At 39.3% G+C, this 27,128-nt stretch overlaps 3 protein-coding genes across 5 annotated transcripts; all 3 read right to left on the bottom strand.

Annotated features, from left to right (window-relative positions):
* Positions 1–1,734: 1,734 nt before the first annotated feature.
* Positions 1,735–6,554, bottom strand: eif2s2 (eukaryotic translation initiation factor 2, subunit 2 beta). Of its 2 annotated transcripts, none has more exons than XM_085444810.1 (9): positions 6,393–6,554; positions 5,153–5,336; positions 4,959–5,059; positions 4,706–4,835; positions 4,506–4,603; positions 3,336–3,484; positions 3,164–3,220; positions 2,964–3,049; positions 1,735–2,853 (listed from the first exon to the last, which is right to left on the bottom strand). In XM_085444810.1, exons 1-9 carry the CDS (start codon positions 6,405–6,407, stop codon positions 2,678–2,680), a joined length of 996 nt encoding a protein of 331 aa, XP_085300936.1. In that variant the 5' UTR covers positions 6,408–6,554; the 3' UTR covers positions 1,735–2,677. The 2 variants fall into 2 exon arrangements, with proteins under 2 accessions (XP_085300936.1, XP_085300935.1); XM_085444809.1 differs by having other exon boundaries at positions 4,506–4,606; positions 6,393–6,552.
* Positions 6,555–8,320: 1,766 nt separating this feature from the next.
* LOC146684229 (charged multivesicular body protein 4c-like) lies at positions 8,321–13,934 on the bottom strand. Its single transcript, XM_085443973.1, has 5 exons — positions 13,582–13,934; positions 11,965–12,142; positions 11,430–11,544; positions 10,302–10,428; positions 8,321–9,675 (listed from the first exon to the last, which is right to left on the bottom strand). Exons 1-5 carry the CDS (start codon positions 13,763–13,765, stop codon positions 9,611–9,613), a joined length of 669 nt encoding a protein of 222 aa, XP_085300099.1. The 5' UTR covers positions 13,766–13,934; the 3' UTR covers positions 8,321–9,610.
* A 559-nt stretch (positions 13,935–14,493) lies between these two features.
* Positions 14,494–25,128, bottom strand: LOC146684228 (vesicle-associated membrane protein-associated protein B-like). Of its 2 annotated transcripts, none has more exons than XM_085444537.1 (6): positions 24,775–25,128; positions 23,342–23,494; positions 19,504–19,607; positions 19,008–19,088; positions 18,071–18,250; positions 14,494–16,455 (listed from the first exon to the last, which is right to left on the bottom strand). In XM_085444537.1, exons 1-6 carry the CDS (start codon positions 24,830–24,832, stop codon positions 16,288–16,290), a joined length of 744 nt encoding a protein of 247 aa, XP_085300663.1. In that variant the 5' UTR covers positions 24,833–25,128; the 3' UTR covers positions 14,494–16,287. The 2 variants fall into 2 exon arrangements, with proteins under 2 accessions (XP_085300663.1, XP_085300664.1); XM_085444538.1 differs by having other exon boundaries at positions 18,071–18,202.
* Positions 25,129–27,128: the final 2,000 nt, after the last annotated feature.

Below are 27,128 nucleotides of genomic sequence, written 5' to 3'. Positions count from 1 at the left end.
TACGCGCACGAGAGGAAAATACTAGTTAAATCCTATGTAAAATCTGCCCTAGTCATTTCCAACTAGAGGCATTTTGTAACTGTAGTTTGCAGTAGGTACATACAGAGATCATCTTAACTAATTCAAAAAAGGGTACAATTTTACTTGTAAAAAAAAAACAAAGAAAAAGAAAACACCCGCAGTCACAAAAACTAGGTAGTTAAAAAACACATGCAACTAAACAGTAAATTGTTGGAATAGTAAAGTCTCTATTGCAATAAAGTTGAATTAGAAAAATTCCCGTTAGCAGCCAGACACAGAACCAGCCTTACTGATCAGTTTATTCACTCCGTTGGTATTACAATTTCTGATGCATATGGTCCACAGCTGCGTGACGGAATATCTCTATCATTTATAATTTCTGTTTAAAGCCTCTGTGTTGGCCTTCCATGTGGATGCCCAGGTAGTCATAGTCCTCCACCACATCAGTAGCCTGTCCCAGGATACACACGGTTCGTGTCCTTCTGAAAGTCAAGTCACCAACTTCTTTGGTCTTATTCACATTCAGAAGTCAATACTTTCTCAATGACCACTCCACAAAACCATTAACCTCTGCTCCTCATCACTTAAACATCCAGCTGCTGCAGAATCTGAGTATTTCTTTAGGCGACATCACCTGGAGTTGCACTGATTGAAAGTCCGAGTTGTACAAAGTGAAGCAGAACTGAGACAGCATAGCCTCAATGGTTTGATAACTATTGGATAAATTGGCCAACTATATCTATAGCATCCATATTCTGACTCCAAATGATAGTATAAGTGCAAAGTTTGTGAATTTAAATTAAACATTCATGGTTTGGCTGTATAAAATTGTTGAAACACATTTAGAATATGGCAAGTGGTAGAGATTAATGAGTGCTTATCTGATAGGCTATGTGCTTAAGTCTGGCTGGTTATGACAGATTTATGTGACTTATACATCAGTGATTGATGCATTTGCCTGCATACTGGTAGTTTAAGCACAGCTAAAAACAAAAACAAAAAACAATTATATAATATAGTGACATTTGGGCCTGCAGAGGAAACCTAACTATGGCACCAACCTGACATATTATCCTGCAGTCAGGTTCAAAATAAATCTGCAACTCGACATGTAATCACCAAACTCAAGGACATTGTCTTCAGTTACCATGGTTATCAGCTGCTCATGTTTTAACCTTGTGGGTCTGTGTTTGTATCATTACAGCAAACCGTAGGCCTCACAAGGACTGTCAATCACATCTGTGCAAGTCACACAAATAAGACTTAAATATTTTAATGGGACTTGAAACAATGGCCATATTTAGAAATGGGAGGGGGCCATAATGACGAGAGCCAAGGCCGTTCACTGATCATTACGACCTTTTTCCATTGTGACAGTGAAAACATGACGTCATTATCATGACTGACAATTACTAAACGGGCACCGTCATTAATGCAAGCAGAGAAAGTAGTGGAGAGAGAGAGAGTAGAATATTTTATTTTTGTAAAAACCAGGTTTTAAAATGATTCCAGCGAGACCTTTATAGTCACATTCCTCTCAAAACAATTAGATTGACACTCCTTGATAGACTCTGTTAACCACACTGCAAAATAGGAACCTGAAGGAGGAAACGATCTGAGGTGCCTGCTCAGAAGTTGTAGTTTATTATTACTTTATTATTTTAGTGACTGGCATTAGCTCATGAATCCTGCTCATCGGAGAAAAAAAAAAAGAAAGAGAAAAATTGAATCTTTATTTTCAAATTGACTTCATCAAACCTCAAGTGGCTGACAAAATGTTCTAATCAAATAGGTACACAAACTGCTCATCAGTGCCACAAAAGCACTCACAAACATACTGTATAATAATTTCTACTCATCTCATAAACAGCCTCCTTTATTAGAGTACTCTTAATGTTGCTCTCCCCTTCATTAGCCCCCAAGTCTTCTAGTTTTGTGTCTCCTGCTACAAAATGATCAAAAGCAGGTCCTGTGTTAGGAGCCTCACACACTAGTTTCAGTGACATGTTCCTGTATGTACTCCAGCCCGGTGACTGATTTGTCTCTATAAGCTTGAGTAGAAAATCCTGGACTGACAGTTTTTTGTATATATCATTTAGGACCAGACCAGAAACAAGAACACACCCTTTAGTTGAGTTCAAGAAAAAAAGAAAAAAACCCAGAAGTGACCAAGTCAACAATTCGTTGGTTCTGTTACTGTAGATGAACTTAGCTTATCTACAATTTGGCTAATCTGAAGAAATATTAACGTCTGGCGCATGTAAAGTGGAAAAATAAACAAAAACTAAACTTCAAGCTGTGTTAAATCAAGGGTTTTTTGGAGGAATCAAGAATCACAGCAAATAGGAAACAGGAAAAAAAAAACCCTAAGAGCTGGAGGGTCCATCAACCAAACAAATCAAATGCATCCAGCAGTGTATGTGTCAAACATCTGTTGCTTATCAGGTGCCTGAACCCTATCTTTCATCTTTAGACACTCTCACTCCCTGTCAGGTCAGGCCATGACACAACCAAAATGACAGCCAAACCCTCCCGCAGTTCAATTCAGAGAGTCCTTTTAGCAGATCAAGCGGGCGCCCGACCCCAGCTTCGGCCCTTCTGATGGGGAAAGATTGGACCGTGAGAAGAGGTGGGGGAAGCCCAGTTTTAATGGCCTTTAGTTAGCTTTGGCGCGGAGCTGCGCCCTCTTGCCCGTCACAGCCTGGAAACCGGTCTTGATACTGGCGACGGAGCAGCGGGAGTGGCACGTCTCACACTGCAGGAAATAGAGACGAGTGTCCTTCTGCAGGATGGTCTCCGGTGAGCGGCAGGTGTGACACGTCACATATTCCTCTGCAGGGGTGAGAACAGTCCACTCAACATTACTGTTCACAAGCAGGGGCTGTTTAATTTTACCCCCATCAATGTAACTTCACTGTAAAGAACACGTCGTTCCTACTTACTGATATATCTTCTCAACACATTTTCTATCTGTTTCTGTTGAAATCTGCCTTTGATCACAAGCTGGTTATTTCCGTCAATGGAGCCGCTGTTGACAGAGAAAAACGCTAATTAAACTTTTACTTAAAGTGAACACACAAAAACAAAACGTGCCACAAACTTAGCTTGAGAACTGACATCACTTAAAATACAAAAAGCGTACCTCGTTCCCAGCTCAGCCAATAGAAAAGCGAGGAGATGTTTAGGCTGACGATGCAACCTGTGATTAATCGCATGAAAAAAGAAAAAAAAGAAATCAGTTTGTGGATTACACATACTACAAGTGTCACTGAAATGCGTCTGTCAGTAAATATAAAAAGCTACACGAGGCTCACAGTTTGCAGATGTCTGTGAAATTGACAAAGGAGGTTTTCTTGGTTCCCACTCGGACCACCTGGGGAGGCTTCATCACAAACTTCCTCTTCTCCCCAGCCACCATGTCGGGGTTCTTCTCCCTCATGATGTTGAAGACTCTGTTCAGGAGCTGGAATAGAGACGATACTGTGACTTTGTTTTGTTTTTGTCTATGTTCATAAAGTTTTCAACACAGAATATAAAAGGACAGAAATTGAGAGCCCTGTGGGATCAGCTGAGGATAAAAATAAATAAAAAAGGAAAGCAGTGTGTAAATCTGTGCTTTTTATAAACACTGTTCTCAGACCGGTAAATCCAACTTTGTAATTTTACAAACCGTTTCACTCATTTCCTCATAGAACAATAAGTGGGGGATTTTAACAACTCTATTCAAAAAGTACATTTAATGCCGTTAAATATTCAGTGCAAAACTTCAACATAAATGTAGATCAAAGCACCAAATTAGTGGACACTAACTTGGTGCTTTGTCCTACATTATCAGGCCATATTTCACTTTGTTGCAATCCTGACTAAGGAATTTTCATTTTCTGACGTGAACCTTTGAAAGTAAACAAATACCAAAATGAACACATTCATAAAGAATGTGGTCCAGTGTTTCACTATCTGTTTGACAAAATAAACAGGAAATATTAAATGTTGAACTGCTGTCTTAGAAAATCATTGCAATCAAAAAAATAATTTATCATTTTGAAGTGTTTCTTTTGCCTCTTAGGAAGGTTGGCAGGGATAGGTATCCGTTTATAACCCCGCCAGTCTCAGGTAATGTTTCATCAGATTTTTTAACCCTGCTAGTCTCAGGTAATGTTTCATCAGACTTTCCTTTTGGACACAGGCTCTATTCAGGCAGAAACGGTTTGCAAAGTAATTCCAGTTTAACAAATCTGTGGGGACGGAGCTCACAAAACCAAATGGGCTGAGGTCTTAATATCAGGACATTTATTAATGAGAGAGAGAGAAATACAACAATCTATTATGTCTATGTGTACACAGCCTCACACAGTACAAAACAACCGAAAACAGTCTAATATTTATCCCACTTTACAGGAAATAACTTCACAAACAACTATGATAACTCTTTTTCTGCCTTTCCTGAATTGTTTCTAACTTTCTCATTTCACGTATCATCCTACCTCGTCGTAGGTGTAGTCTCTTTCCGAACCAGCCCAGGCCGGTCCTGTGGAAGAGCTGAAGGAGATCCCATCACCATTCTTGCCATCATCATCATCCACTGCTGGGAGAAGAAAAAGAAAAATGACATTATGGGTCAAACATTATGATCCATGTCCCTTTTTTCGGTCCCTAGTTTCAAAACCATGTGATTTCATCGTACCGTCGTCTTTATCACCGGAGTCGTTTTCATCAAAATCTACTTTCTTTGGCTTCTTCTTTTTGTTAGGGAGCATCAGATCCAGGTTGTCCTCCTCCATAGCTTCCGTCTGCTCGCCTTCAATTTTCAGCTCCTGGTTTGGACAAGCGAGAAGTGAAACTCAGCACGTGAAAGTTATTGGTAAGCCAATCAAAATCAGTAGAAGCAAAAAGTTAAAAGTAATGCAAAATCAGCAAATGTTTAATCAATGGCTGACCTTCAATCCCTCCTCCATATCATTTTCAAACACTTTCTTGGGTTTCTTCTTCTTTTTCTTCTGGTTGAAGAAGTTTAGGTCGTTCAAGTCATCCGACGGCTCTGGAAAAAAAGAAGAAAAAAAAACCCCTCCTCGAGCTCATAACTCTACACAACATAGTTGCGAACTGATACCGCACCTTAAATAGATCTAACCTTTCTTCCTGCCTTCATCTTCATCTAGATCCACCTCCTTGTCATCTCCAGCCTCTGGTTCTGCCTCCTTTGTCTCCACCTCCTTAGCTTCTTCTCCCCCCGTCCCTTCTCCTCCGTCCTCCTCCAGCATGAAGGGCTTCTTCTTCTTCTTTTTCTTCTTAGTCATGTTGGGATCGAAAATCATCTGGAAAAAAAGAGTGAAGGAAAAAAATCAAATTAAAATAAATATTGAAATGCTGTCCAGCTTCATTTAGTACAGACACTTTATGGCTGCTTTAAATATACATAACATTGACTAATCCAGCATAAGTACAATTACCAGTGAGAATTACAAGATATATATATTTATGAAAGTCATGTTTCATCAGATTTTTCTTTTGAGTGGCAGTGGGAGTTTGTTTGAACATTTTACGCTTGTGAAATTTAGTTTTCAGTTATGAAAACTGGACTGTGGAAAGACGCTATTTTTTCCATTTTAGGCCAAAAAAAGTAACATGAAGTCATATCAAGGATTGAACAAAGAAAACAACTTAACAGATAACAAAATGTTGCATATCATCTTTACAGACAGAGGCTGGACTCTTGAGTTGATCCAGTTTACACTGAGTGTGTCAGTACACTATTAAGAAACCCTACCTACTGCTGTAGGTTTCTTAATAAGGCTTGAGGTAAAGTAACCCTCCAGAATTTTTAACATATTGCACAGACTGCCCCCATTCAGTTAGAAAAATAATAATAAAAATGTCGTACTATTAACATTAAGCAGCGGTAATTCTGGTATTTTGGTTTTATTTTACAGCCAGAGGAGCTGTCCTTAAGGACAAACCGAGGTACAGATAGCTTTTGGTGTCAAGCAGAAAACGTTAACAGTTAGCTCCGCAGCTCTGGTAACGGGAAGCTAAGGCTACATAGCTAGCTCCCACTCTTCTCTGAGAGTCCGGCGGAAGCTTCGACAGCTCGAATTGATGAGCCACGCTCAGAATATATAACGTATATGCTCCGATAAATAGCTGTATATCAATATACTTGATGACTTTCTTGATATTCCGGCTGGCTCGGGCCGTGCTAGCCCGACTGCAGCAGCCATGTGAGCGCTACTGCGGACAGAAAGGGAGGGAGCAGGAGAGTCGAGGCCCAAAGTCATCCCCAGCACCGATATGCGCCTGAAACTCAACGAATTCCGTCCAGCAGTTCTTCACACCTACACGGATTAAACAGCATCTGACTCGGAGTGCCTTACCTCGTCTCCTGACATGTCTGCGTGCTGAACAATGAAATAAAAATGCCTCTTCTTTCTTCTTCGATCAGTCCCACACCGCTTCGCCCAAAATTTCTTGCATCAGCGTATGACTACAGTGCGCAAGCGTGAAGTCGCCAAATCCCGACGTGCTCGTGGTGACACCCCTTTCTGCGCTTGCGCATTGACAGTTTTTAAGGAACGTTCAAGATCGTGACTCAGAAATAATAAACTGGTGCTAAATATGCACGTTGTCGTTTTTATATAGTTCATTTTTTACAATTATAATAGTAAAAACTTTCATTTGTCAACAACAAACTAGTCATTATAACATTACGATAGAAAATAATATTTAAGTAAAAAAAGGACAGAACATCAGCGAGAATAGTACCAGAAAAAAGGAAAGAAAATCAACTTAAATACAATTAAATAATACAGTAAAAATAAACTTGCAAAACAAATTAAAGAATTGTAAACAGCATTTCCTACATTATCAGGCCATATTTCACTTTGTTGCAATCCTGACTAAGGAATTTTCATTTTCTGACGTGAACCTTTGAAAGTAAACTAATACCAAAATGAACACATTCATAAAGAATGTGGTCCAGTGTTTCACTATGGGAACGGGAAATATTAAATGTTAAATTGCCGTCTTAGAAAATCATTGCAATCAAAAAAACAATTTATCATTTTGAAGTGTGTTTCTTTTGCCTCTTAGGAAGGTTGGCAGGAGGTATCTGTTTATAACCCTGCCAGTCACAGGTAATCTTTCATCAGATTTTCCTTTTGAGTGGCAGTGGGAGTTTGTTTGAACATTTCCTCTTGTCAAATTTAGACAACTGATATAAAGCATAGGTAAACTTGGCTATAACACCTGCTATCAACACTGTATAGTCGATTCTTTCTTTACAACCTGGAGCATATCTTGTATTATGTATTTCCCCTTCTGATCTCATAATGATTGTCATAAAGTCACAATGACTGTATACAGCCACTGATTATTATGTAAATATTTGCCGCTATGTAGCTAATGTGCTTTATCCAGAATAATAGTTGTACTTTAAGGGAAAATCATTGAGATCTGATAAACAGGCACCATTTTTCAAAACTACAAAAGATCAGTGAAACGGCAAATTGATTTTCCCTTTAGTTAAACTTTGTTGAATGAATATAAAAGCTGCAAATTTTAAGATTTAGTGCCTTTGGAACAGACCAGTTACTTCTCTCGTCTTTGTCTTTAAATCTCCTTTAAAAAGATTTTGTTAATATTTGTTTTTTGGTGTTATTGTGATGCAGAAAGAAAAGAAAAAAGCTCCAGCTACACAACCCGGAACAAGATGCTGATGTGGTGGAGGACTATAAGTACCTGGGAGTCCACATGAACAGCTGAAGAGAAGATCAGCACAGATCTCAGTTTCCAAAGGAAGCTGAGATGCTGCAATATGCGATGCGACATCATGGAGATTTTCATCACGTAGATGTGACGAGCACAGTGGACTTTACTTTGTTCTGCTGGGGGAGCTGGCGACACCAAAAGAATGAGCAAACTGATCAGGAAGGCTGGCTCAGTGACTGGCCATCCTCTCCTATACTTACCGAACGGCTGCTCCCTCAAGAGACAGATACAGGAAATATTTCATGCCACCACAAGATATCTGAATGGTAGTAAGGCATCTGCCAGAAAATAATAAATTATTATTGTTCATTTTGTCTGTTAAAAAAGATTCTGTCTTCATTGTTTTATTTATGGAGTGATTTTAGAAATACTCTGTAACAAAGCTTTAGTTACCAATTTAATATTAAACTAAAAGTGTACTTGCTGAGGTTTTTCTTCACTCACACTTTGTTTCTTTCTCTGGTGATCTGCTTAACTTAGTCATTTGACCAAAAACCAAAACAAAACGCATGAACAGACAATGCTTCCACCACAATGAAAGAATTGAAAACCATTTAATGATTCGCAAATAATATTCTCATCTGGATAAATAAAACATAGAAATGCAAACATGCTTATCCATTTGTCCTCGTGTTACGTTTTCTATGTAAAAAATGTACATCATGTTGCTGAAAAACTAAAGGAATTCAACTCTTTTAAACTCTGAAATGCATGTGTTGCAGATTGGCTATAATCTAATCTTTTATAAACCACCATCTCCCTCTGGATGCAGTTAATAAGGTGTGACAATAGTTTAATATTACTAGTTTCTTTTTTTTTCCTTTTTCTTTTTAACATACATTTTGAAATGAAAACCTTTATGAGTGGGACACAGACAGAGGAGGATGAAAGTGGTAGGTTAAACATCTCTCTTACTAGCCCTGCGGTGTGACCTGTGTCGTGATTTCCCCACCGTTGCATGCTTCACGCAGCATCAACCAAAGCGCTCAATGGCAGCAGTAATGCAGTGTACTTAAAAAAACAAAACAAACAAAAAAACCAAAACACACACAGTCAGCTGGGATATTTACACCAAAGAACGAGAACCACTGATGGGGTTGGGAGGGTAAGGGGAGAGGCAAAGAAGGAGCGAGCGGCAGGAGGTCGAAGAACCCAACCTGAAATGAAAGAAGAGGTTTGGATTCTGGCAAACACACACAGCTCAAAGCTTCTTCAGCCAGCACACACTCAGCTGCACCTCCATTTCCAGAGCAGTTAACAAGACGAGGAAGCAACGGGTTATTTTGTCAAGGAAAACAAAAAAAACAAACAAACAAAAACACAAAAAAAAAAAATTGCCACAAATAGGTAAACGGGAGAGTGAGAAATCGATTTTTTAAGCATTAATCATCCTTGAAAATCCCCCCCAAAATCATCCAGCGATGTTAACAATGACAACAGCTTGGTGAATAACTCCATCTACTGCACCATTCAGCTTATAACACCACCCTGCAACATGAAATCTGTGGCCACCAGCATGGCACACGACAAGGACCACAAAGTGCTGCATTAAAGTTGAGGGTAAAAATATTAGGTGACTTTGTCCAGTATAGCAGACCCTCACGGACTCATTTGTACTGAGCACCTTGGGGGTCTCTAAAGGGGAAAAGGAAAAGAAAGACTACAGCATTGTTGCTTTTTTTTGTTTTGTAGTGTTACACATAAAGTAGACAGTCCACTCTTCTCAGACACACAGAAACACTCAGACACAACATCCCATCAGTCCATTCGTTTCCCTCTTGTTCCTTTCCTCTCCGATGCAGGTGTGATGTGGCGGATGCTGCATTTACATGGCTTCCATCGCCCAGCGCTGCAGGTCCTCCATGTCGTCCTCGTCCTCCTCTTTCCTGGCTGTGGGAGGGAGGACAGAAATAAAAGATGTGATCTGAGGATCCTATCGAGATCTCATCAAATCCTCATTCAGCATTAATCACTTCTAGGCAGTACTATTGTAATTCATTATTACCCAATACTGCTGCAAGAACACTGACGGGGACTAGAAAGAGACAACACATTTCTCCCATACTGGCTTATCTCCACTGGCTTCCTGATAAATCCAGGATTGAATTTAAAATCTTCTCCTCATGTTCAAGGTCTTGTATAATAATTCCATTCGAGCACTTTGCTCTGAGACACTATCTCTACTTTTAATATTAGGCTTAAAACTTTCTTTTTGATAATGCATACAGTTAGGGCTGGATAAGCTAACTATGAAACCTTTGGGGCAAGTGCCTGCTCATAAGGGATCATCTGATTGAGGGTTTTTTTCTTTATTATAGCAGCACCTTTAGCTGACGATAAAGATAAAGATCCTATGAAATAAAGCTCCTTGAGGAAACTGCTGTTGTGATTCGGTGCTATATAACTAAAAATAAAACTATAGCAGTCACATCACTGAAAGTTAGTAATTAACAGTTTGTACATCCTGCGAACAGCGTAAAAATGCAATGCAAATGGTTACACCCCAGAGTTCTTACCAGGTCTGGAAGGTAATGAAGTCGAAGGCACATTGGGGAGAGGGGCGGTCTCTGGTCCACCGATCTCGAGCAGATTTTTGTCCAGCTCTTCCTGTTCCAGCTCGTCCAGCTCGGCAAGCAGCTCATCCTGAGAAGCAAAGAAATTCACCCCAAGGATGAAGACCAGCAACAACGTATTCATACCAGCAAAAGCAAAAAGATAATAACTAATAATTAGACTCGGCTATACTGGGTTAACCCAACATCATTATCAGTGCAACATTCATATGCCAAACACAGGATAATAGCAACTGTCTAAGAGATAAGTAATGATATTTCTGAGTCAGGCGTATGAAAACATGCTTATGTCATGTACAGTAAAATCCCATCATCATTAAGAAGGAAGCCTTAGATAAGCAAAGATGCAAAAGACAGAATGATTTCATTCTGATGGACTGCTGCCCCAGTCCTGTGCTCCAATCAAGCTCCAGATGATTACAGAAGCTGTCTTAAAAAAATTGTTAATTTCATGTATCTCAGGCTTCTTGTTCGGCTCCACACACAGGTGCTTGCTTGTTTCTGGCTTAGTAACTTGTTTTGTTTCCATCTGGGACACTTGCCTCACCCTGACGATTGTGGCAGGTTTAGTAGAAACTGCACCATGCATAGACTACTCTGTGTACAAACAACAGATCTCGAGGTGGTACCAAAGGTTGAGGTTTTTTTTCTTTTAAATGAGGGTGTAGTCGTTTTTTGTCTCCTGTGCTGTTTTGTGAAAAAAGACATTAAAAAAATGTTTAAAAAGAATCTATTAAAACCTTTTAGGTGCAACTCCACCTTCTCCATCCTGGTTAAAGCACACTTTAACGTGCCTACAAGCCAGGGTCATAACAGTGTGTATCTGCAGTTATCAATACGTTGCTGTGGATGCAAGTACAGATTAACCCTCCTGCACCATTTCATTTTTTTTGATTTAAGCTTAGAATTGAGTCTTTTTTCTTTAATCATCACTACCCGTTTTATTTGGGTACGCTCTCAATTTATATATTTTTGGTAATAAAATCTGTGAATAAAATGAGGCACTTGCACACTTAGAATCAGATATACCACACAAATGTAAACATAAAACAGCTGAAGAGCTTCACCTACCTCATCAAACTCCTCACCAAAGCCCACAGGTTTAGAGATGGCGTCAGAGATTTCTTGGGCCAGTTCCTGCTGCTCTGTAATGTCCTGCATCAGTTCATCCACTTTGTCAATGTCCCTGAAATAAGAAGGAAAGACTGTGAGCAAAAGAGAATTCACTCATATAGGTTTTATAAAAGAGGCTATTTAATCTAAATATGACGATTAGATGTCTGAGTAGTTCTACGGCAAAAACTAAGGAGGATGTCAGGCATCTAATATACATGGCAGTGAAACCCACATACACTTTTTTATGGTTACATTTTACAGATACTGACTGAAATAAATGCATAAAAGAAAGGATTACTGCATCTTGGTGAAATTATATGCATTTCATTATCAGCAAAACCTCCTTGTAATATTTCTGATCATTTCAGAACTGACTGAATCTTCTTTACGCTTGCTTTAGTCTCAGTAACAAAAAGGAAGTTGCAAAAATAATCTGTGCAGAGAGGTTTCGTCCCAGTCCAATCGATCACGCCTTGGTGCTCGCTCTTACATGTTTTCATGAGCAGACTTCATGGCCTTGGCAGCGAAGCCCATGTTTTTGAGCACTTCAGTGTTGGTGTTGGCGTTCTCCAGAGCCTCCCGCTGGAATTCAATGGTGGACAGCGTCCCATCGATCTGCTCGAGCTGCTTCTCGTACCGCTTCTTTCTTTTCAAGGCCTGAAGTGCCGCTGAGGATCCAAAGACAGGGAGTGGGGTGGGGAGAGTCAGAATGAACAAATTGGCCTTGAAACACCATTTAGTGACAATGGAGAGAAACAGTGAATAATGGTACTTTAACACAGCAAATATTTGTGATACTACCCAATCAGGCTGTCATTCCTGTTAGTCAGCACTACTCTGTGAACCTAGATAATTCACTGCTAATTATTCGACCACATTAGTGACACTTTTAGCAATACGAAAGACAGTCAAATATAGCCGGCGTGAAGACTAATGGAAAACCTGGAGAGTAATTAATCAGATAAAGAGGTCAGATGACAACAACCCCTGAAACCTGATAGGCTATACTGATCTTGTCAGAGAAGGTTGTGCTACGCTGAGTCATTCTGTGAACTTTTTTTTTAGTCTTTTTTTTAATTTTTTTTACTTAATACATCTGGTGGCTCCATTAACTGTTCATCCATTTTTCTTCTTCCACTTATTCAATTTAGGTGTTGCGAGGAGGGGACTGCGGGCTGGCTGGAACTTATCCCAGCTACCTTAGAATGAGAAGCAGGGGTACACCCTGGACAGGTTGCCAGTCTATTACCGAGCTAACACAGACAACCATAAATCATCAATTGACCTAATATCATGCATGTCTTTGGACTGTGGGAAGCGATGGAGAACCCGGAGAGAACATGGAAACTCCACACTGGCTGGATTTGAACCTGCGATCTTCTCGTTGGGAAGCGACACCGCTAACCATCCTGATCTAAATTAAATTTACTCTGATCCCTAGAAATGTGCTCGATGTCAACAAGAACAATACACATGTACAAATCTATATGGTTGGCTCCACGTTGTGGTAGAACATGGTCAACTTGTATTACAGTTAACTTATAATGAGCCCCAAGCTGTGATCGGCTCACGTAATCATCTGTAAGGAGACTGTGGGACCTGCTGGAGGTCCACAGGTTTCTATACGGACATCTGATCAAGATGCAAACACGCCCACCTCTCTGACACTTATAACACGTGCTCAACCCTTGTCCTGGCTAACTGGGTCGATATCTTTATTGCCGCTATATTTGCAACATCATACCTAACAGTCTATATACACACACCACACCTTCAACCAGGTCTCCTGATTTTTAAACAACCACCTATGAGTCAAAAGAAAACTCGAATATCAGCAAAGGCCAAGGCTAGCGTCCCCGCGGGGCCATAAGTTAACGGTGATCACATAATGAAGTCAGTCACACAGCTAGACAGCCGCCCATCCAGACTGGCAGCCATGGCCGTGGTAAAGACGCTGGATGAGGCTGCCAGCAGTTACGACACCTCGGGAAAGTTAGCCAACTCAGCTAACGGGCTAGCTAACGGTTAGCTTGAGGTTGCTGACAACAAAAATCTAACAAGCAAGAGAAGAAACTACGGGGGAAAAAAACCCCTCGCGGCGTCTCACCTCTTTTGTTCTTTGTGCCGTTTTTCTTTGCGGTCTGCAGCTCCTGTTCGATCTTCTTCTCTAAAAATTCCTGTTTCTTGGTTAGCATCTCCTCCGTCTCCCGGAGTTTTTGGATCGCCTCCTGTGGACTCGGTCCCTTTCCCGATTTTCCTCCTCCTCCAAATATCTTGCCAAACACCGACATGTCTGGGATATTACACAGCGCTTACTATAAAGACAAAACACAAATGCGAGATATCTTATAAAATAAAGCTACGTCTCTGCTAAGCTACTCGGACACTTCGCCTTAACCTGGACCCTGGAAGGGTTGTTGATGTTTTTCCACTTCCTGGATTAGGCCCACTGACGTCATTCTGCCCGGCGAATGAGGGGCGTTGCCTGTTGGTTCTCTGTCGCCATCTGCCTGACAACTGCTTTTAATCCTCTTTAATTCTTCAATCACTCTTCTTTAACAAGGAATATATTAATAATAATAACAATAGTTTTTCCTCTTTCGAGTTTAGCAGCTGTTGTGCTTTCGTACTTAATGAAACGTCCCAAAATAACAAGTAAAGGCAGTATTTTTGCAGCTGTATAGATTTTTTGTCCTGCTATTCAAGTATCAAAGTATTAGCAGTTACAGGGATATGCACACCATGCTTCCCAGATTGCATTCTTAACTGAAAGGGAAAAAAACAGAAACCTTTCACAGAGCCAGACAGTTGGGGGGGGTTATGTATTTTAATTCATTATGATGCTACATCATCCATGGTGGCTGTTTATTTTCTTCCTTTAGTACAGTATGTTAATAACTTTGCCAGTTATCCTTTGAGTCTTTTTTAATTTTTATTTACATACAAAAAGAGTATCCAATTACTGTGTGATTACATTGTTGTGACTGTATCTGCAGGTGTGGTCTGAAGCGCTGATGCCTTTGTTGTTTTTAAATCCTTTAATGTAGTGTGTATTCACAGGTCAGTCCTCTCACAGCTGCCCACATCCAGACATATCTGACCCCCTCCCCTCCCCATGCAAATAAGCAGATATTCATTGTTGTTGTTTTTTAACTTTTGAGGAAATGAATCAGCCGAGACGGTCATGTGATGGCCAAGATAATACAGCTGTGTTATCTCACAACCACCAGAACTCAACAGGACAAACGGAAAAGGTGACAGCAAAGGAAACAAAAAAAACACACACACACACACACAAACTGATAACCAGACTCAAGATGGTCCCTTTTGGAAAAGACAGTATTTTTTTGTTTGTTGGTTTTGCTAACATGGATTTTTCAACACTCAAAAAAATAAAATAATCATAATAAATTCAGGTCATTCCATGCAGACTACAGAGTGCACAAGTGAGAATAGCGCATTTGAATATTTTAAACAACAGAAGCAAAGTGTCTACACGACAACACAAGAGAGGAAGAAGAGAAACAAACAAAAAAGGCAAACAACTGCTGTAATACACCAGAGGGCGCAAAGTCAATGCACCATGGGCAAAATTCAATAGAGTGGTCAGAACTTGTGTTACATACTCTGATGTGCATGGATAAGTAAGAGTCTGTTTTGCATGACCTGTCCAGAGCTTTGTAGCCAGACATTAGCCTTTTTATTTATTTTTTTCCTGTTCAGCGTAACTCTGTGTGCAAACCTGAGGAAGTAATTAACAAACAAACAAAACAAAAACCAAGCATGAAGATGTAAATTACAGCTTTGTTTCTGAAACAACCAAACCAAAAAAAAAAAAAAAAAAAAAAAAAAAAAAGAAGCCAAAAAATAAAATATAAATCACCATACAGAACACTTTCTCTGAAGTCATAATTGTGAATTTACTGAGTCATGATTTTAATGAATTTCTACAGATTCCTTGGTCTAGATTACACCAAATCATCCAATTCAATCATTCAATTAGATTTTCAACAAACACCCCCATTTTTGCTGAATACAAGAAATCCGTTTGGATTATTTATTTATTTATTTTTAAACCAGCCCTCTTCACAGCCTGTGAGCCTCACCGTCTGTGGTCTCCTCGCATAAAAACAGTCACACAGTCTGACACATCATTGCTCCTGCAGGAGGCAAAATAAACACACACACACACACACACACACAGACATGCTTTTTCTTTTCTTTTTAAAACCCCAAACTCTTTAGAGGACAATACATGAAGCTTGAGTCTAGAAAGGGGGGAAAAAAAAAAACAAAACAAAACAAAAAAAAAAAAAAAACAGTCTTTCACTGATCAACTGTGTTCACCTCTCCTTGCAGATTAATAAGTGGAAGAGATTATCAGAAGAGGGTTAGAGCTTTTAAACGGACAACGTGTGTGAGCAACTTATGAAAACTTGCGAATCAATGAAAGACTAGACATTCAGCCAGCGTGAAGCCACTTAAACACACGACTAACTGTTACCTGTGCAAGTTAGGGAAGATCATTTAAGGAAGAGAGATGGACGGAAAGAACAGATCAAAGAAAAAGAAAGAAAAAAAAAAAAAAGGACCTGTGACAAAAATGCTCGCACTCATGGTTTAACTTGGGATAGCCTTCTTTCGTTTTCTTTTTACACCAAACCATCATGATATTGCCTTAAATGTTTAAAAGAAGGAAAGAAACAGATCAACATAAACCCAGAAGACATCCCCGTCGCCGTTGCTGACACGCGTCCTCCCAAGCACGCGGTCTATCCGTCCGTCTGTCACTGTGCTCTGTCCGTCTGTGTCCCTACAGGGCCAGCTTGCCAATGATGACTCCAATCACAAAGAAGAGCACGCAGAACGCCAGCACGCGGGTGCTTAGGCCTTCGTCCCTCACGGCTGTGGTGGCCATGGTGGAGGAGGAGTGAGCGGGGGCCAACGGTGTCACCTTTCTCTTCCGCAGACCGTCATCCTCCTGTGATGAAGACAAGGAGTCAGAAATACAAATACGCGCTTATAAGTTAACTTTTAATTTGTTAGAATTTGTCACTCCGCTTCTCAATGATAGCTTATCAAAAATCTGATATTTATTTTTATATGTCATTACTGGATTTTTAAACAATGTTTACACCAGGATCATTTTCCATCATTTAACAAAGAGCCAGCATAGTGAACAGTTTTGCTTTTCTGTTGCAAGCAGCTATAACACTGCTGCCTTCAAGTGCTGTCAGAATTTTTTAATTATTATCAAACTACAGAAAACAAAACAAACAAACAAATGAAGAAAAAAAAAAAATCACGGATAACAACAATACAGATATCAAAAGGACAAGGAAGCTTGCGGGAAATTTTATGCCTGAATATAAAGCTTTACATACAAAACATACAATTTTCACAAATGCACAATGTGTCCCCCTCTCCATGCATGGCATTTGTCCATAACATAGCCAAACTTGTCCCATACTTTTGCAAGCGTGTCTGGAGTCACTGCAGCCACTGCTGTTGCTATGATACACCCAGTATGATGATTGTATATCATATATGACTGTATGTTTGTTCCCACACTCCTCCTAGACGACTGATTTAATTTTCCTGAAACTACCTATGGTTTGTAGTATGTTGAGTGATTAAAACTACAACATCAAATAAAAATTACTTTTTCTTTTTCAGTGTATTTGTATTTGGAAACTTCGTGACCAAGGCCGGTTCATAAATGTATGTTGTTTTTACGCATCTAAATAAAACATAATGTTTAGGTTTATATCCATGTTACAAGGACACTTTAATGGTCACCAGAGGGTCTAAGTTCTAAGAACTGGCAAGACTTTACTTGCCATCTGGTGTGTCTATACGATTGGACAGCATTATTTGAGAGAGAGGGAAATCTTCCTGGATATTTGCATTGCTGGGAATGGCAGGTGTGGTTGTTCATTCCTTTAAGGTAAAGTACTGACTTGCCTCCGGAGTAATTCCATTTTAATTTCTGTTTCCAATTAAAATCCCCTATTATTTATATTAAAGAGAGGGTTAAAGTGTAACTTCTAGCAAAACTTTGCTACAGTGATCGTGTAGAAGTGTAGTTTTAAACATTTCTCAAAATCACCTTTACTCGCAATTTTGTAGTAATTAACCTATTCAGGTTTATGATTTATAAGCTGGTAAACATTTACACATAACAGAAAAGACATTCATAAGAATCAGCGTAACGAGCTGACAATGATATGAGCCATACCACATACAGGATGGGGTCACTGCTGTCTAGGGACAATTCTCTGGACTCGAGCAATGACAAAAATACTTTGAGAAAACTCAGGCAGTCATTGAGTCATTTCATTCTCTGCTTCACGTTAATGTAGTGCAGCACTAGTTGCACTAGTCAAAATATATTTCCTGGAATAAAACATTTTATTTCAGTGTTTTGTTTTGTTTTTTATTTCAGACTTGGTCTTGTTCCTCCTATATTTAAGAGTAAACTCCACAGCAATGCTTCTTCTGTTAGCACAAGAGAAGACGAGCTAGAGCAGAAAATACAAGTCTGACTGGAATATGAGACAGACACACAGGCTCTTATTTGTTTTAACGCGTCTCACCCTGATCTGTTTGTTTTCTTCCCGTAGCCTCTGCACTTCCATCTGCAGTCGCTTGCACTCCTCCATGATCTTCTTCACTTCTCCATCATCCAGCGAAGCACTGGCTGACTTGGGCAGGACAGAGTGCTCAGTCTTAACAGAGGCAGAGGAAGACACAGTTTTGATGATTTCACTCTCATGCTGTGGAGAGAGAGTGAAGATGGGGAGTGGTCGGTGGGATGAGAGTGGAAGAAAAAAAAAGGAACGAGGGGACATGCAAAGACAAAGCATGGAGATTAAAGTGGAAACAAATCACAAAACAAAATAAATCACGAGATGGGTGATACAGTGATGTGTAGCTGATGAATACAAGACCAAAAAAAAAAAAAAAAAAAAAAAAATGCTGACAGAAGGAAAAAAACTAAAAACTACTACTCCACTGAAACAGAAATTAAATGGTTTAGTCTGATTTTATTCTTTGAAGGGGACCTATTGTGCTTGTTTTCAGCTCCATACTGTTATTCATTGTTGCTGCTAGAGCTCGACATGATTTACAAATTGAAATATTTCTTATTCATCTTATACTTGGCCTTGGCACAGTCAAACAGTTGATCCAGTCTGAAACGAGCCCTTTTAGTTCCTCACCTTTTAACGCTGCACTCTGTTTTAGCTAACCTTCTTTTGATTGGCTGCCTCCTCTCAAACAGAAGGTTTGGGCAGCTTGGTGGGGTTCCCGTGCTTTCAGCCAGATTACTGCTTACAACTTTTCTGTCACAACAGGTCCCACTAAATACTCAGTCAGCATATAATCTGTTACTACAGACAGCTATTATTATGTACTTAAATCAATGAAGTACACAGTGGAACAACCGTTTGTGGAGCTCATTTGGGGTGTGAAAAAATGTGATTGAATGTTTAAAGTGATGTGGCAAATGTTGAAGTGAAGAGAAACACTTACAGTTTTGTCATTTTCTAGAGGCATCTCAAATGCACATCTCAACTTTGAATCCATCAGCTCTTCAGGCTTTGCCTCCTTCCACTGTTGACAAGAAAATGAAAAAGGGAACCTTTAGATTTTTCTTTTCTTTTGTATCACAACTTCATTTTTCACTAATATCCATACTTCAAAGTAAATTCTCAACAGAAATGACCAACTTTACATTTTCAGGCTTAGGGAGCTGCATAAAAATGTATACATTTGTCAAACAGTTTTAAAAAAAGCTTTTGCGGAATGAGACAAATACATTGAGTGAGCTACACTATTCAAGTGTTCAGCTGAAGATAGACTTTTGGAAGACACAGATGCCACTAACGCAACTAAACAAAACAAAACTCAGGGCCGAGAGGCAATGTAAGAAATTTAAACCCTTCAGATTCTCCAGTAATAAAGCACCCCCCCCGAAAAAAAAAAAAAAAAAAAAAAAAAAAGGAAAATAGTATGCTCAGGTACTCACAACTCCTTCCATGTCAGTCATGTCATATGGAGCCAGCATGGACTGCACCATGAATTTGTGTTTACTCTTTTCATTGGGGTCATAGTCAAAAGGCTGTAGCATAACTGTGGGCAAAAACAAAGACAGAATGAAGAAACCAGGATTTGCCTGTCTCATAAACCAATAGAACAATGTCAAGAAAAATATTAGCCATTTTGAATTTGAAGAAAATCGCTGAATTTGAAGAATTTGTAGCAACATGTCTCAAAAAAAAAAGTTGGGACAGAGCCATGTTTACTGTGGTTTACCATTCCCTCTTTTTTTAACAACAGCCCATAAAAACCAGAGGAAATGGGACCAGTTGCTGGACTTTCAGGGGAGTAATAGTGTCCCATTCTTGTCTGTTATAAGCTTCTTGCTGTTTTTGGCTGGTAAAAGGTCTGGACTGCAGACAGGCTAGTTCAGCACTTGGACTCTTTTACTAGAAAGTTATGCTGTTATGATAGCTGCAGTATGCTGTGTTTTATTGTCTCGCTGAAATATTCAAGGCCTTCCTTGAAAAAGACGACCTCTAGATGAATATGTTGCTCTAAAGCTTGTATGTACCTTTCAGGACTTATTGTGTCTTTCAAGTAGTACAAGCTAGAGCAGGGTGATAAGACCAAAAATATTTATCACGATATACTAGGGCTGCTCGATTATGGCAAAAATGATCATCACGATTATTTTCACTGAAATTGAGATCTCGATTATTTGACGATATTTATTTAACCCTTTAAGACCTACCATAGAACCAAGTCCGCCAGAGCTTATATTATTATTATTATTATTTTTTTTTTTTTTTTTTACATGCTGTAGTGCCATTTGTGGGAGCATTTCAAGTTGCTATACATCAATACAACTGTTATAGCCCATATTTTAATAATATGTATGCATTAAGTCCATAGTAACTACATTAATTGCAAAAAAGTGCAATAAACTACAAAAAAATTGAAAATCGTTTTTGTTTGTTTTTTAACATATATTTCTACTTGGGGAAATTTAAGAGGTTTATCCCTCAAAAAGTTAAATACAAAAAAGTTGCAAAAAATAGTTTACAACAACAGGAAATTTATTTTGAGTGTCTTCATAGTTTTATTTTGGAGATACAGCAATTTTTATATATTGCAGGAAAAACAAAAAACAATCCTATGATGCAAATTTGCAAAGAAAACAGCATGTGCATCAAAATAAACTATTTCCAGCAGTGCAATTCGAGTTCTAAGCATCCCAGAAACTATTCAGAAAAGTATAGAGTCAAACATGACTTATAAAAACACCAGTATAGGCTTTTAAGGCCTACAAGTAAAAAACTACATTTTCCGCGAAAATGATGTCACTTCCGGTTTCGGACAGGAAATGGCGGATATGCGATAGTTCGCGTTGACGTCTTTTTCAATGTGGGAAGTGTTACGAACAGCTGATCGGATCGGCAAAGCCTGTTTCTGGAATATTATGTTTTTGTTCCTGCAAGTGCTTTTTATGCAATTTTTGCAAAGCTATATGTGGAAGGAAACTGTGACCTAGGACAAGCTGATGACATAAGATGTAAGTACAAGTCCTCCGGTTTCATATGCAAAACAAATTATTGCGTTAGCTTACGCGGTTCTACAGGGATTTAAAGGGTTAACAATAACAATGTATTGAATAATGACTTTAAAAAATTATATAAAATAGTGTGCAAATACTGATAACAGTGCAAATGTTTGCAATATAAAAAAAATAAATGAAAAATGTAAACATCTATGTTTAGTGAACTTTGCAGTGTTGCTCTGTGGTGCAGCTATGACACCGTAGCAAAGTTTACACACTATGTCTACTTGATCCACGTCTGACTCCGCAAATCCATAATGTTTCCACACCACTGAAGTTTTTTTTACCTCTTTTCAACCAACGGCAGTCACTCTCCTCTCCAAATAAATGCTGCTTAGCTTTCCGAGCTTTCCTCGGGTCCTCTTAATTGTTGTGATGCGTGTTCGAAATGCAGAGAGGTGCGCTCGATTTGCCACACGGAGCAGCGCGAGAGTAAAGCACGAGGGAGGGGCTAATAATCGGCTCAGTCATTTTTAATGATCGTTGAAAGCCCAGATCGTAATCGTGATTAAAATTCGATTCATTGAGCAGCCCTACGATATACATTTGAAAATTTGCGATAATGATATAACTGACGATATAATTGACACTAGACAAAATACTTTACAACTCCACAACTTAATAATGCAAAAAAAAAAAAAATCCCATCAATGTATTTTCACTTAAAGCAGCTGTTTTTTTGCATTTAAGTTATATAAAAATAGCAAATTCTTTGCTGACAGTTTAACCAAAAGGCATTTCCAGGGGAAATTGGCCGACATATCCTCAGCATAACCATGCATAATATCCAGAAAACTTAAAAAGAGGTTATACACACACACACAATACGGTAATATTATGTTGAAGCACAGTACGTATCACTCCGCGAGGCTCCTGCCTACGGTAGCCGTAATGCTCCGACAATCCATCAAGCAGTGCGGCTTCGTAGCTTAGCAAAGTCGTACTAAAACATTTGACAGATTTTCGAGCGCCGTGTAGCACACAAAATCATTTCGAGGTGAGTAAACACAACCCGAATTCATACATACGGCACACGGGATTATAAGGGGCACTCTCGATTTTCAGAAAAATCAAAGGATTGATTTTAAGTGTGCCGTATTTTCCAAAAAACACGGTAATAACGATGGCCCGCTAGCATGCTCTACCAAAAATAGTGCTTTGTTGTGTATCTGATGGACGAAAGTTAAACCAGTTCCACACCACTGAAGTTGCAGCATTTTTACAAACCAATTCTGGTTCATCCGTTTCATTCAATGATCCGCTTTCACCCTTCTCATTCTCTGCCGCCGCCGTGCTTTTTCCGCCATGTGCGTATGAAAACAAAGGCACTGCGCATGCGTGTTTTACCCATATTCTATCGGGAGATTTCATTTTCTTATCGTTGCCCAACATTATACCGGTATTACCGTGAACAGTATAATATGGCACAGCCCTAGTACAAGCTTCCAATTTTATAGGGACAAATACACCCCATATACCAGTAGAGCCTTATATAAGCACTTTTTGCTTTAGTTCAAAGGACGTGATGTCTTTAAAAAAAAAAAAAAAAAAAAAAAAGATTTATGTGTTGCTGCCATCAAATTCGAACTTAACTCATCTTATTCATGAGGTAGTAAAATGTCTCATGTCTAAACATTTGACACTTTTCCATCTTATGCTGTGGATAAAATGTTTTCAAAAATTTTAACTTTGAGTAAATTATACCACCCTCCAAAAAAATAAGAAACAAAAATGAAAGAATAAAAAAAGAAAATGATGCAGGAGACAGAAACCACTTTAGTTGTCAGAAACAAGTCTTTTTTTTTAAATTTTAATTTAAATATAATAGTTATGTGCAGATTAGACAGATTATTGGGAAAGTCATAAGGAGGCATGTGTGTAAAATGTCTCCAAGCATGATGTAATTATAAACTCAGGTAGTGACTGCAGTATCCATTACAGGTAGTGCAGGCGCGACCCTTTATTTGCGTGCTGCAACACAATACATGGTTGCTGCTAGTTCAGCACTACGGTTCCATATCTGACGCTGTTAAATGTAAGTATATTACACTTTATCTAGCACTTAAATTATGACAACTCAATATAGTTTTACTTCTATTAAGCCCAATAAGCTAACATTAATTACAGAGTTAGGCAAAAATGGATCAGTATAAGCCTTTGAACTTCTACATTAGGTTCACAGCTTTACCAACTTTTCTGGATGGCAAAAAGATGCAAAGATCCTTACCAAAAACATTTATGGAGGTTCCAGCGTCAATGATGCCACTGTTTGGGCGCACACAGTATCTGCGAGGTGCGGTCGTCTTGACTTTGAAACACACATTTCTGTCTGTGGGGTTGGTCAGCTTCAGGGTGGCGGTGACAACATCTGTAAATGGGCCTGAGGATGAGAAAGAAAGAAATGCAGTGACTTGAGTGTGAGTGCAAGCATGTGGGTGAATTTACACGTCTCGTAGTTTGGGTATAGATGCAGCATTTGTTTGTTACTTGGGCTCCTAAGAAGAAAGAAAACAGGGTGGGTGCACAAAGATTCTCCCAGGTAAAAGTGCAAATATACACAATGTAAAAATCCATTTCTGCAAACATCAATATCAGAGCAGATTTTTTTTAGCGGTTTTACAGAGCCTGCCACAAACAGAGCAAATTAAACATTAAAACAGTGGTGAGATCAGCAAAGTGTGCACGTGTTTATAATTCATACCACGCCCTCAGCCAAACGTTGGATGCTGCAGAAAAATTACTAGATGGGTGTCTTAAGTGCTAATGTTTTCCTTTTGTCTCTGTAGCAATTAGGTCTCTCACACGTTTCTTGACAGCTTAAGCATGGTTTTGGAAACTGATGTTGATGCAAGTGTGCATCAGTAACAGAGTGGGTGTATGGATCTTCTCCAAAGCCCTGCAACAATCAATCAGTGAACAGCCCACTTCAAACTGATACCACCACCCTAGGCCCTCACTTGACCCATTTCTGCAGCAAAAATGACACACCAAGGTAATTATCCAAGAAAATAATCATTACCGCTGGCACTGCAGCTCAGTCCGTAATTTCATAATCATTGTGCTTGGATACAGAAAAGCTGTAAAGGAATTCGGGTTGCACAGTGGGAGAAAACGCCAAATCTCCTGCCGGCTAGCTTATAATATTGTGAAATAGCATGGTAATAAGGATAAGCAATGACACCCTGATCGTGGAAAATGCTAGAATAGGGAATTCTTTGCAGTCGGGCAGTAGAAACGACACCGAAGGGGAGGTTAACTGAACCATTAGATCAAATCGAGGTGTTTCCAATGCTGTCAGAGTATAAAAGAGAACGTATGACAAGCAAATGAGAGAATTAGAGAAACGGTGCGGCGGGCCTGCCCTGACGCTGCAATGACAGCTAGCAGTTTGCCTTGTTGCTAGTGAGATTAGCTGGATGCTACTCCAGCGAGCTAGTTAGCACCGTCGCACAGTGTCGTTTCACCTGTCACCGCACAACTGTCGTACACACAATGTAGACTAGAGCTAACAGCTATATCCCTCACGTTTTACCACAGCATATACAACGAATGGCACATTCAACTACTCAGTAGTGCAGAAATCGAAATACTGGCTCTCATTTACAACGTCTCCTGTGTTAGCTACCTAAGCTCGGCCCTGCCCTCCGCTTCTTCGGTTACCTCTGAATTTCAGTTCGTGTTGTGGCTCCAGCAACAGGACTTGTTCTGGTCTGGCCATGTCCCAGGGCTTCTTCCTGTCGTGACGGCGAGGACAACAATATTTTTTTTTTATCGCAGTTGGCCCGCAGAGGTGAAGCAAGCTGGCTCCCGAAGAAACAACCCGGCCGCCCTCGGTTTTTCTACGGGAGGGTAAATAAAGAGGGGGGATTTATACACGCACAAACACACACCGCCACTCGAACTGACAGGCTGGCTGACTGACTGCCACCGACAGCTGCTGGAGGCTAAAAGGTGCTACTGCTAACTTTACTAGCAGCGGAGACGAGGAAGGAAAAGGCTACGTCACGCTGTGGGCGGGACTAGCAGGTGACGTGAGCTGGTTTTTGTTAGTGCTGTCAAAGAAAGTCCAACGTTTAACAGCTCAGGACTGAGATAAGACAGCACTATGAACACTTCAGCCACAATAAAGATTTTACATTAAGGCCTAAAGCACTGCTACACATTCCTTAAAATGTTATGTTTTAATCTTATATAGTTTTAATAGTGAAAAATACAAACCATACCAGTATATGGAAGAAATTTCAGATCCTTTTTGCCATAGACCTTTAAAGAGTCCTCTTCTGGTTGCTCCCAGTAGGGGCCACCACAGCAGATCATCTGTCTTCATCTCGCTGTCTCCCTTGAATTCTTTCTCATACCAGCCATCTGCATTTCCTCCTTCACTTCATCCATGAATCTTCTCTGTGGTCTTCCTCTTTTCCTCCTGCCTGGTAGCTCCATATTCAGCATCCTTTGCATTAATACATATTTATACCTTCTCTGCACATATCTAAACCATCTCAACTTGCCTCTCGTTAGTGTCATATCTTCAAACCATGCAGTATAACAAGTCTCACAGCCACCTTTGAAAATAATGCCAACCAAATTCCTCCAATAGGTCTGCGTAACCCCTCACCATAGGTAGACTTTGAATTAGGTAACACCAATTAATTCAGCCAGATTTGACAACCCACAGGAAAAATATGGAGAGGCTGGTCTGTGTTTTTCTTGGCTTGGTTTTTTTCCCCCTCCACATTTGTGTCCTATGTTTTTCCAAATAAAGTTCTTGCTGAGGGCCCCAGTTAGACTTATTCCAGCTCCTATTTTATATCTGTATCTGAATGGACTTAATTTAGCTCAAATTCAGATCCATCAGATATGAGTTTTCCCTTGCTGTGATTTTCTACCACCTTATCACATCCATTCTCATTACATCATGCTCTGCAACACCTTTCTTGTAGAAAATAACCAGCATATGGTTTTGGATGCTGCTTTCACGCCATACTTGCTCCAAAGGTGACTTTGGCATCAGCTTAAACTTTGCTTAGGTTGGTGAGACCAGCAGAAAAATATTAGTCCTTTATTTATCCAGGTTAAAAAAAAAAAAAAAAAAAAAAAAAAAAAAAAAAAAAAAATCTCATTGAGATTAAAAATCTAATTTCCAAGAGAGTCCTGAAAAAAAAAATAGGAAAAAAAAAAAGCAAACTCTGCTAATGTCAAAGCTTAAAATTAATAAAAAGAAATTTTCACTAAGTAAAATGTTGAGTTTTTGGATACGGAGAGCTGGAGAAAACTTTTTAAAAAAAAAAAAAAAAAAAAAAAAAAAGAGTACAAACAACAAACATGTACTAGAAAAGTCTTGTGCATTGCTTCCATACACACCGCTTCAAAACACACCTGGTAAGTTCTGAAAATATAGAATCAACATGTCAAGTTTAAGTTTAGGTGCTTAATGATTAAAAAATATATATATAGTTTTTAAATTATCAGGGCACTCATTAGGAGGCTGCAATATTTCCTTTTTGACTGAGACCATGGAAACTGAGCTGAGTAGGCTTGGGAGTTACTTAATCCAGAATAAAACTAGGTAATTTTACCTTTAGATACTCACATCGGTGATACATGCAGGAAAATCATTTACACCAGGAGTGTCAAACATAAGGCCAGGGGACCAGAATCTGCTCAGCAAAGACTCCAACCTGGCCTGCTGGAAGTCTTTGAAAATTGTGCAGGAGGGCATAAATCCTGCACTTAAATGTATTCTCAGAAATTTTCTTTTTCCTACCGAAGACGACCTCCTCCACAGCCACACTCTAAGTAATAGATAAGTGCCAAAGTTAAGAGGTTGTCTGAATTAAAAAAAAAAAAAAAACCCAATGTGTCCACAGTCAAATAATAAAAATGGAAAGTTTTTAACTGAATTTTCTATTTCATAATTACAGGCCCGTCTAGGCAATGAGCTACCAGAACTTTGTAATTTTACACATTTGAGTCCGAAGAGTCATGTTGACACATTTCTTTATCACGTATAAGAT

The sequence above is a fragment of the Copadichromis virginalis genome, linkage group LG20, assembly GCF_057382275.1.
Source record: "Copadichromis virginalis isolate Kocher_CV1m ecotype Utaka linkage group LG20, C_Virginalis_male_GT1.1, whole genome shotgun sequence".
In the NCBI taxonomy this organism is placed as follows: Eukaryota; Metazoa; Chordata; class Actinopteri; order Cichliformes; family Cichlidae; genus Copadichromis; species Copadichromis virginalis.
The sequence above is the reverse complement of the archived record's forward strand: the minus strand, read 5'-3'. Positions and strand labels throughout refer to the sequence as shown.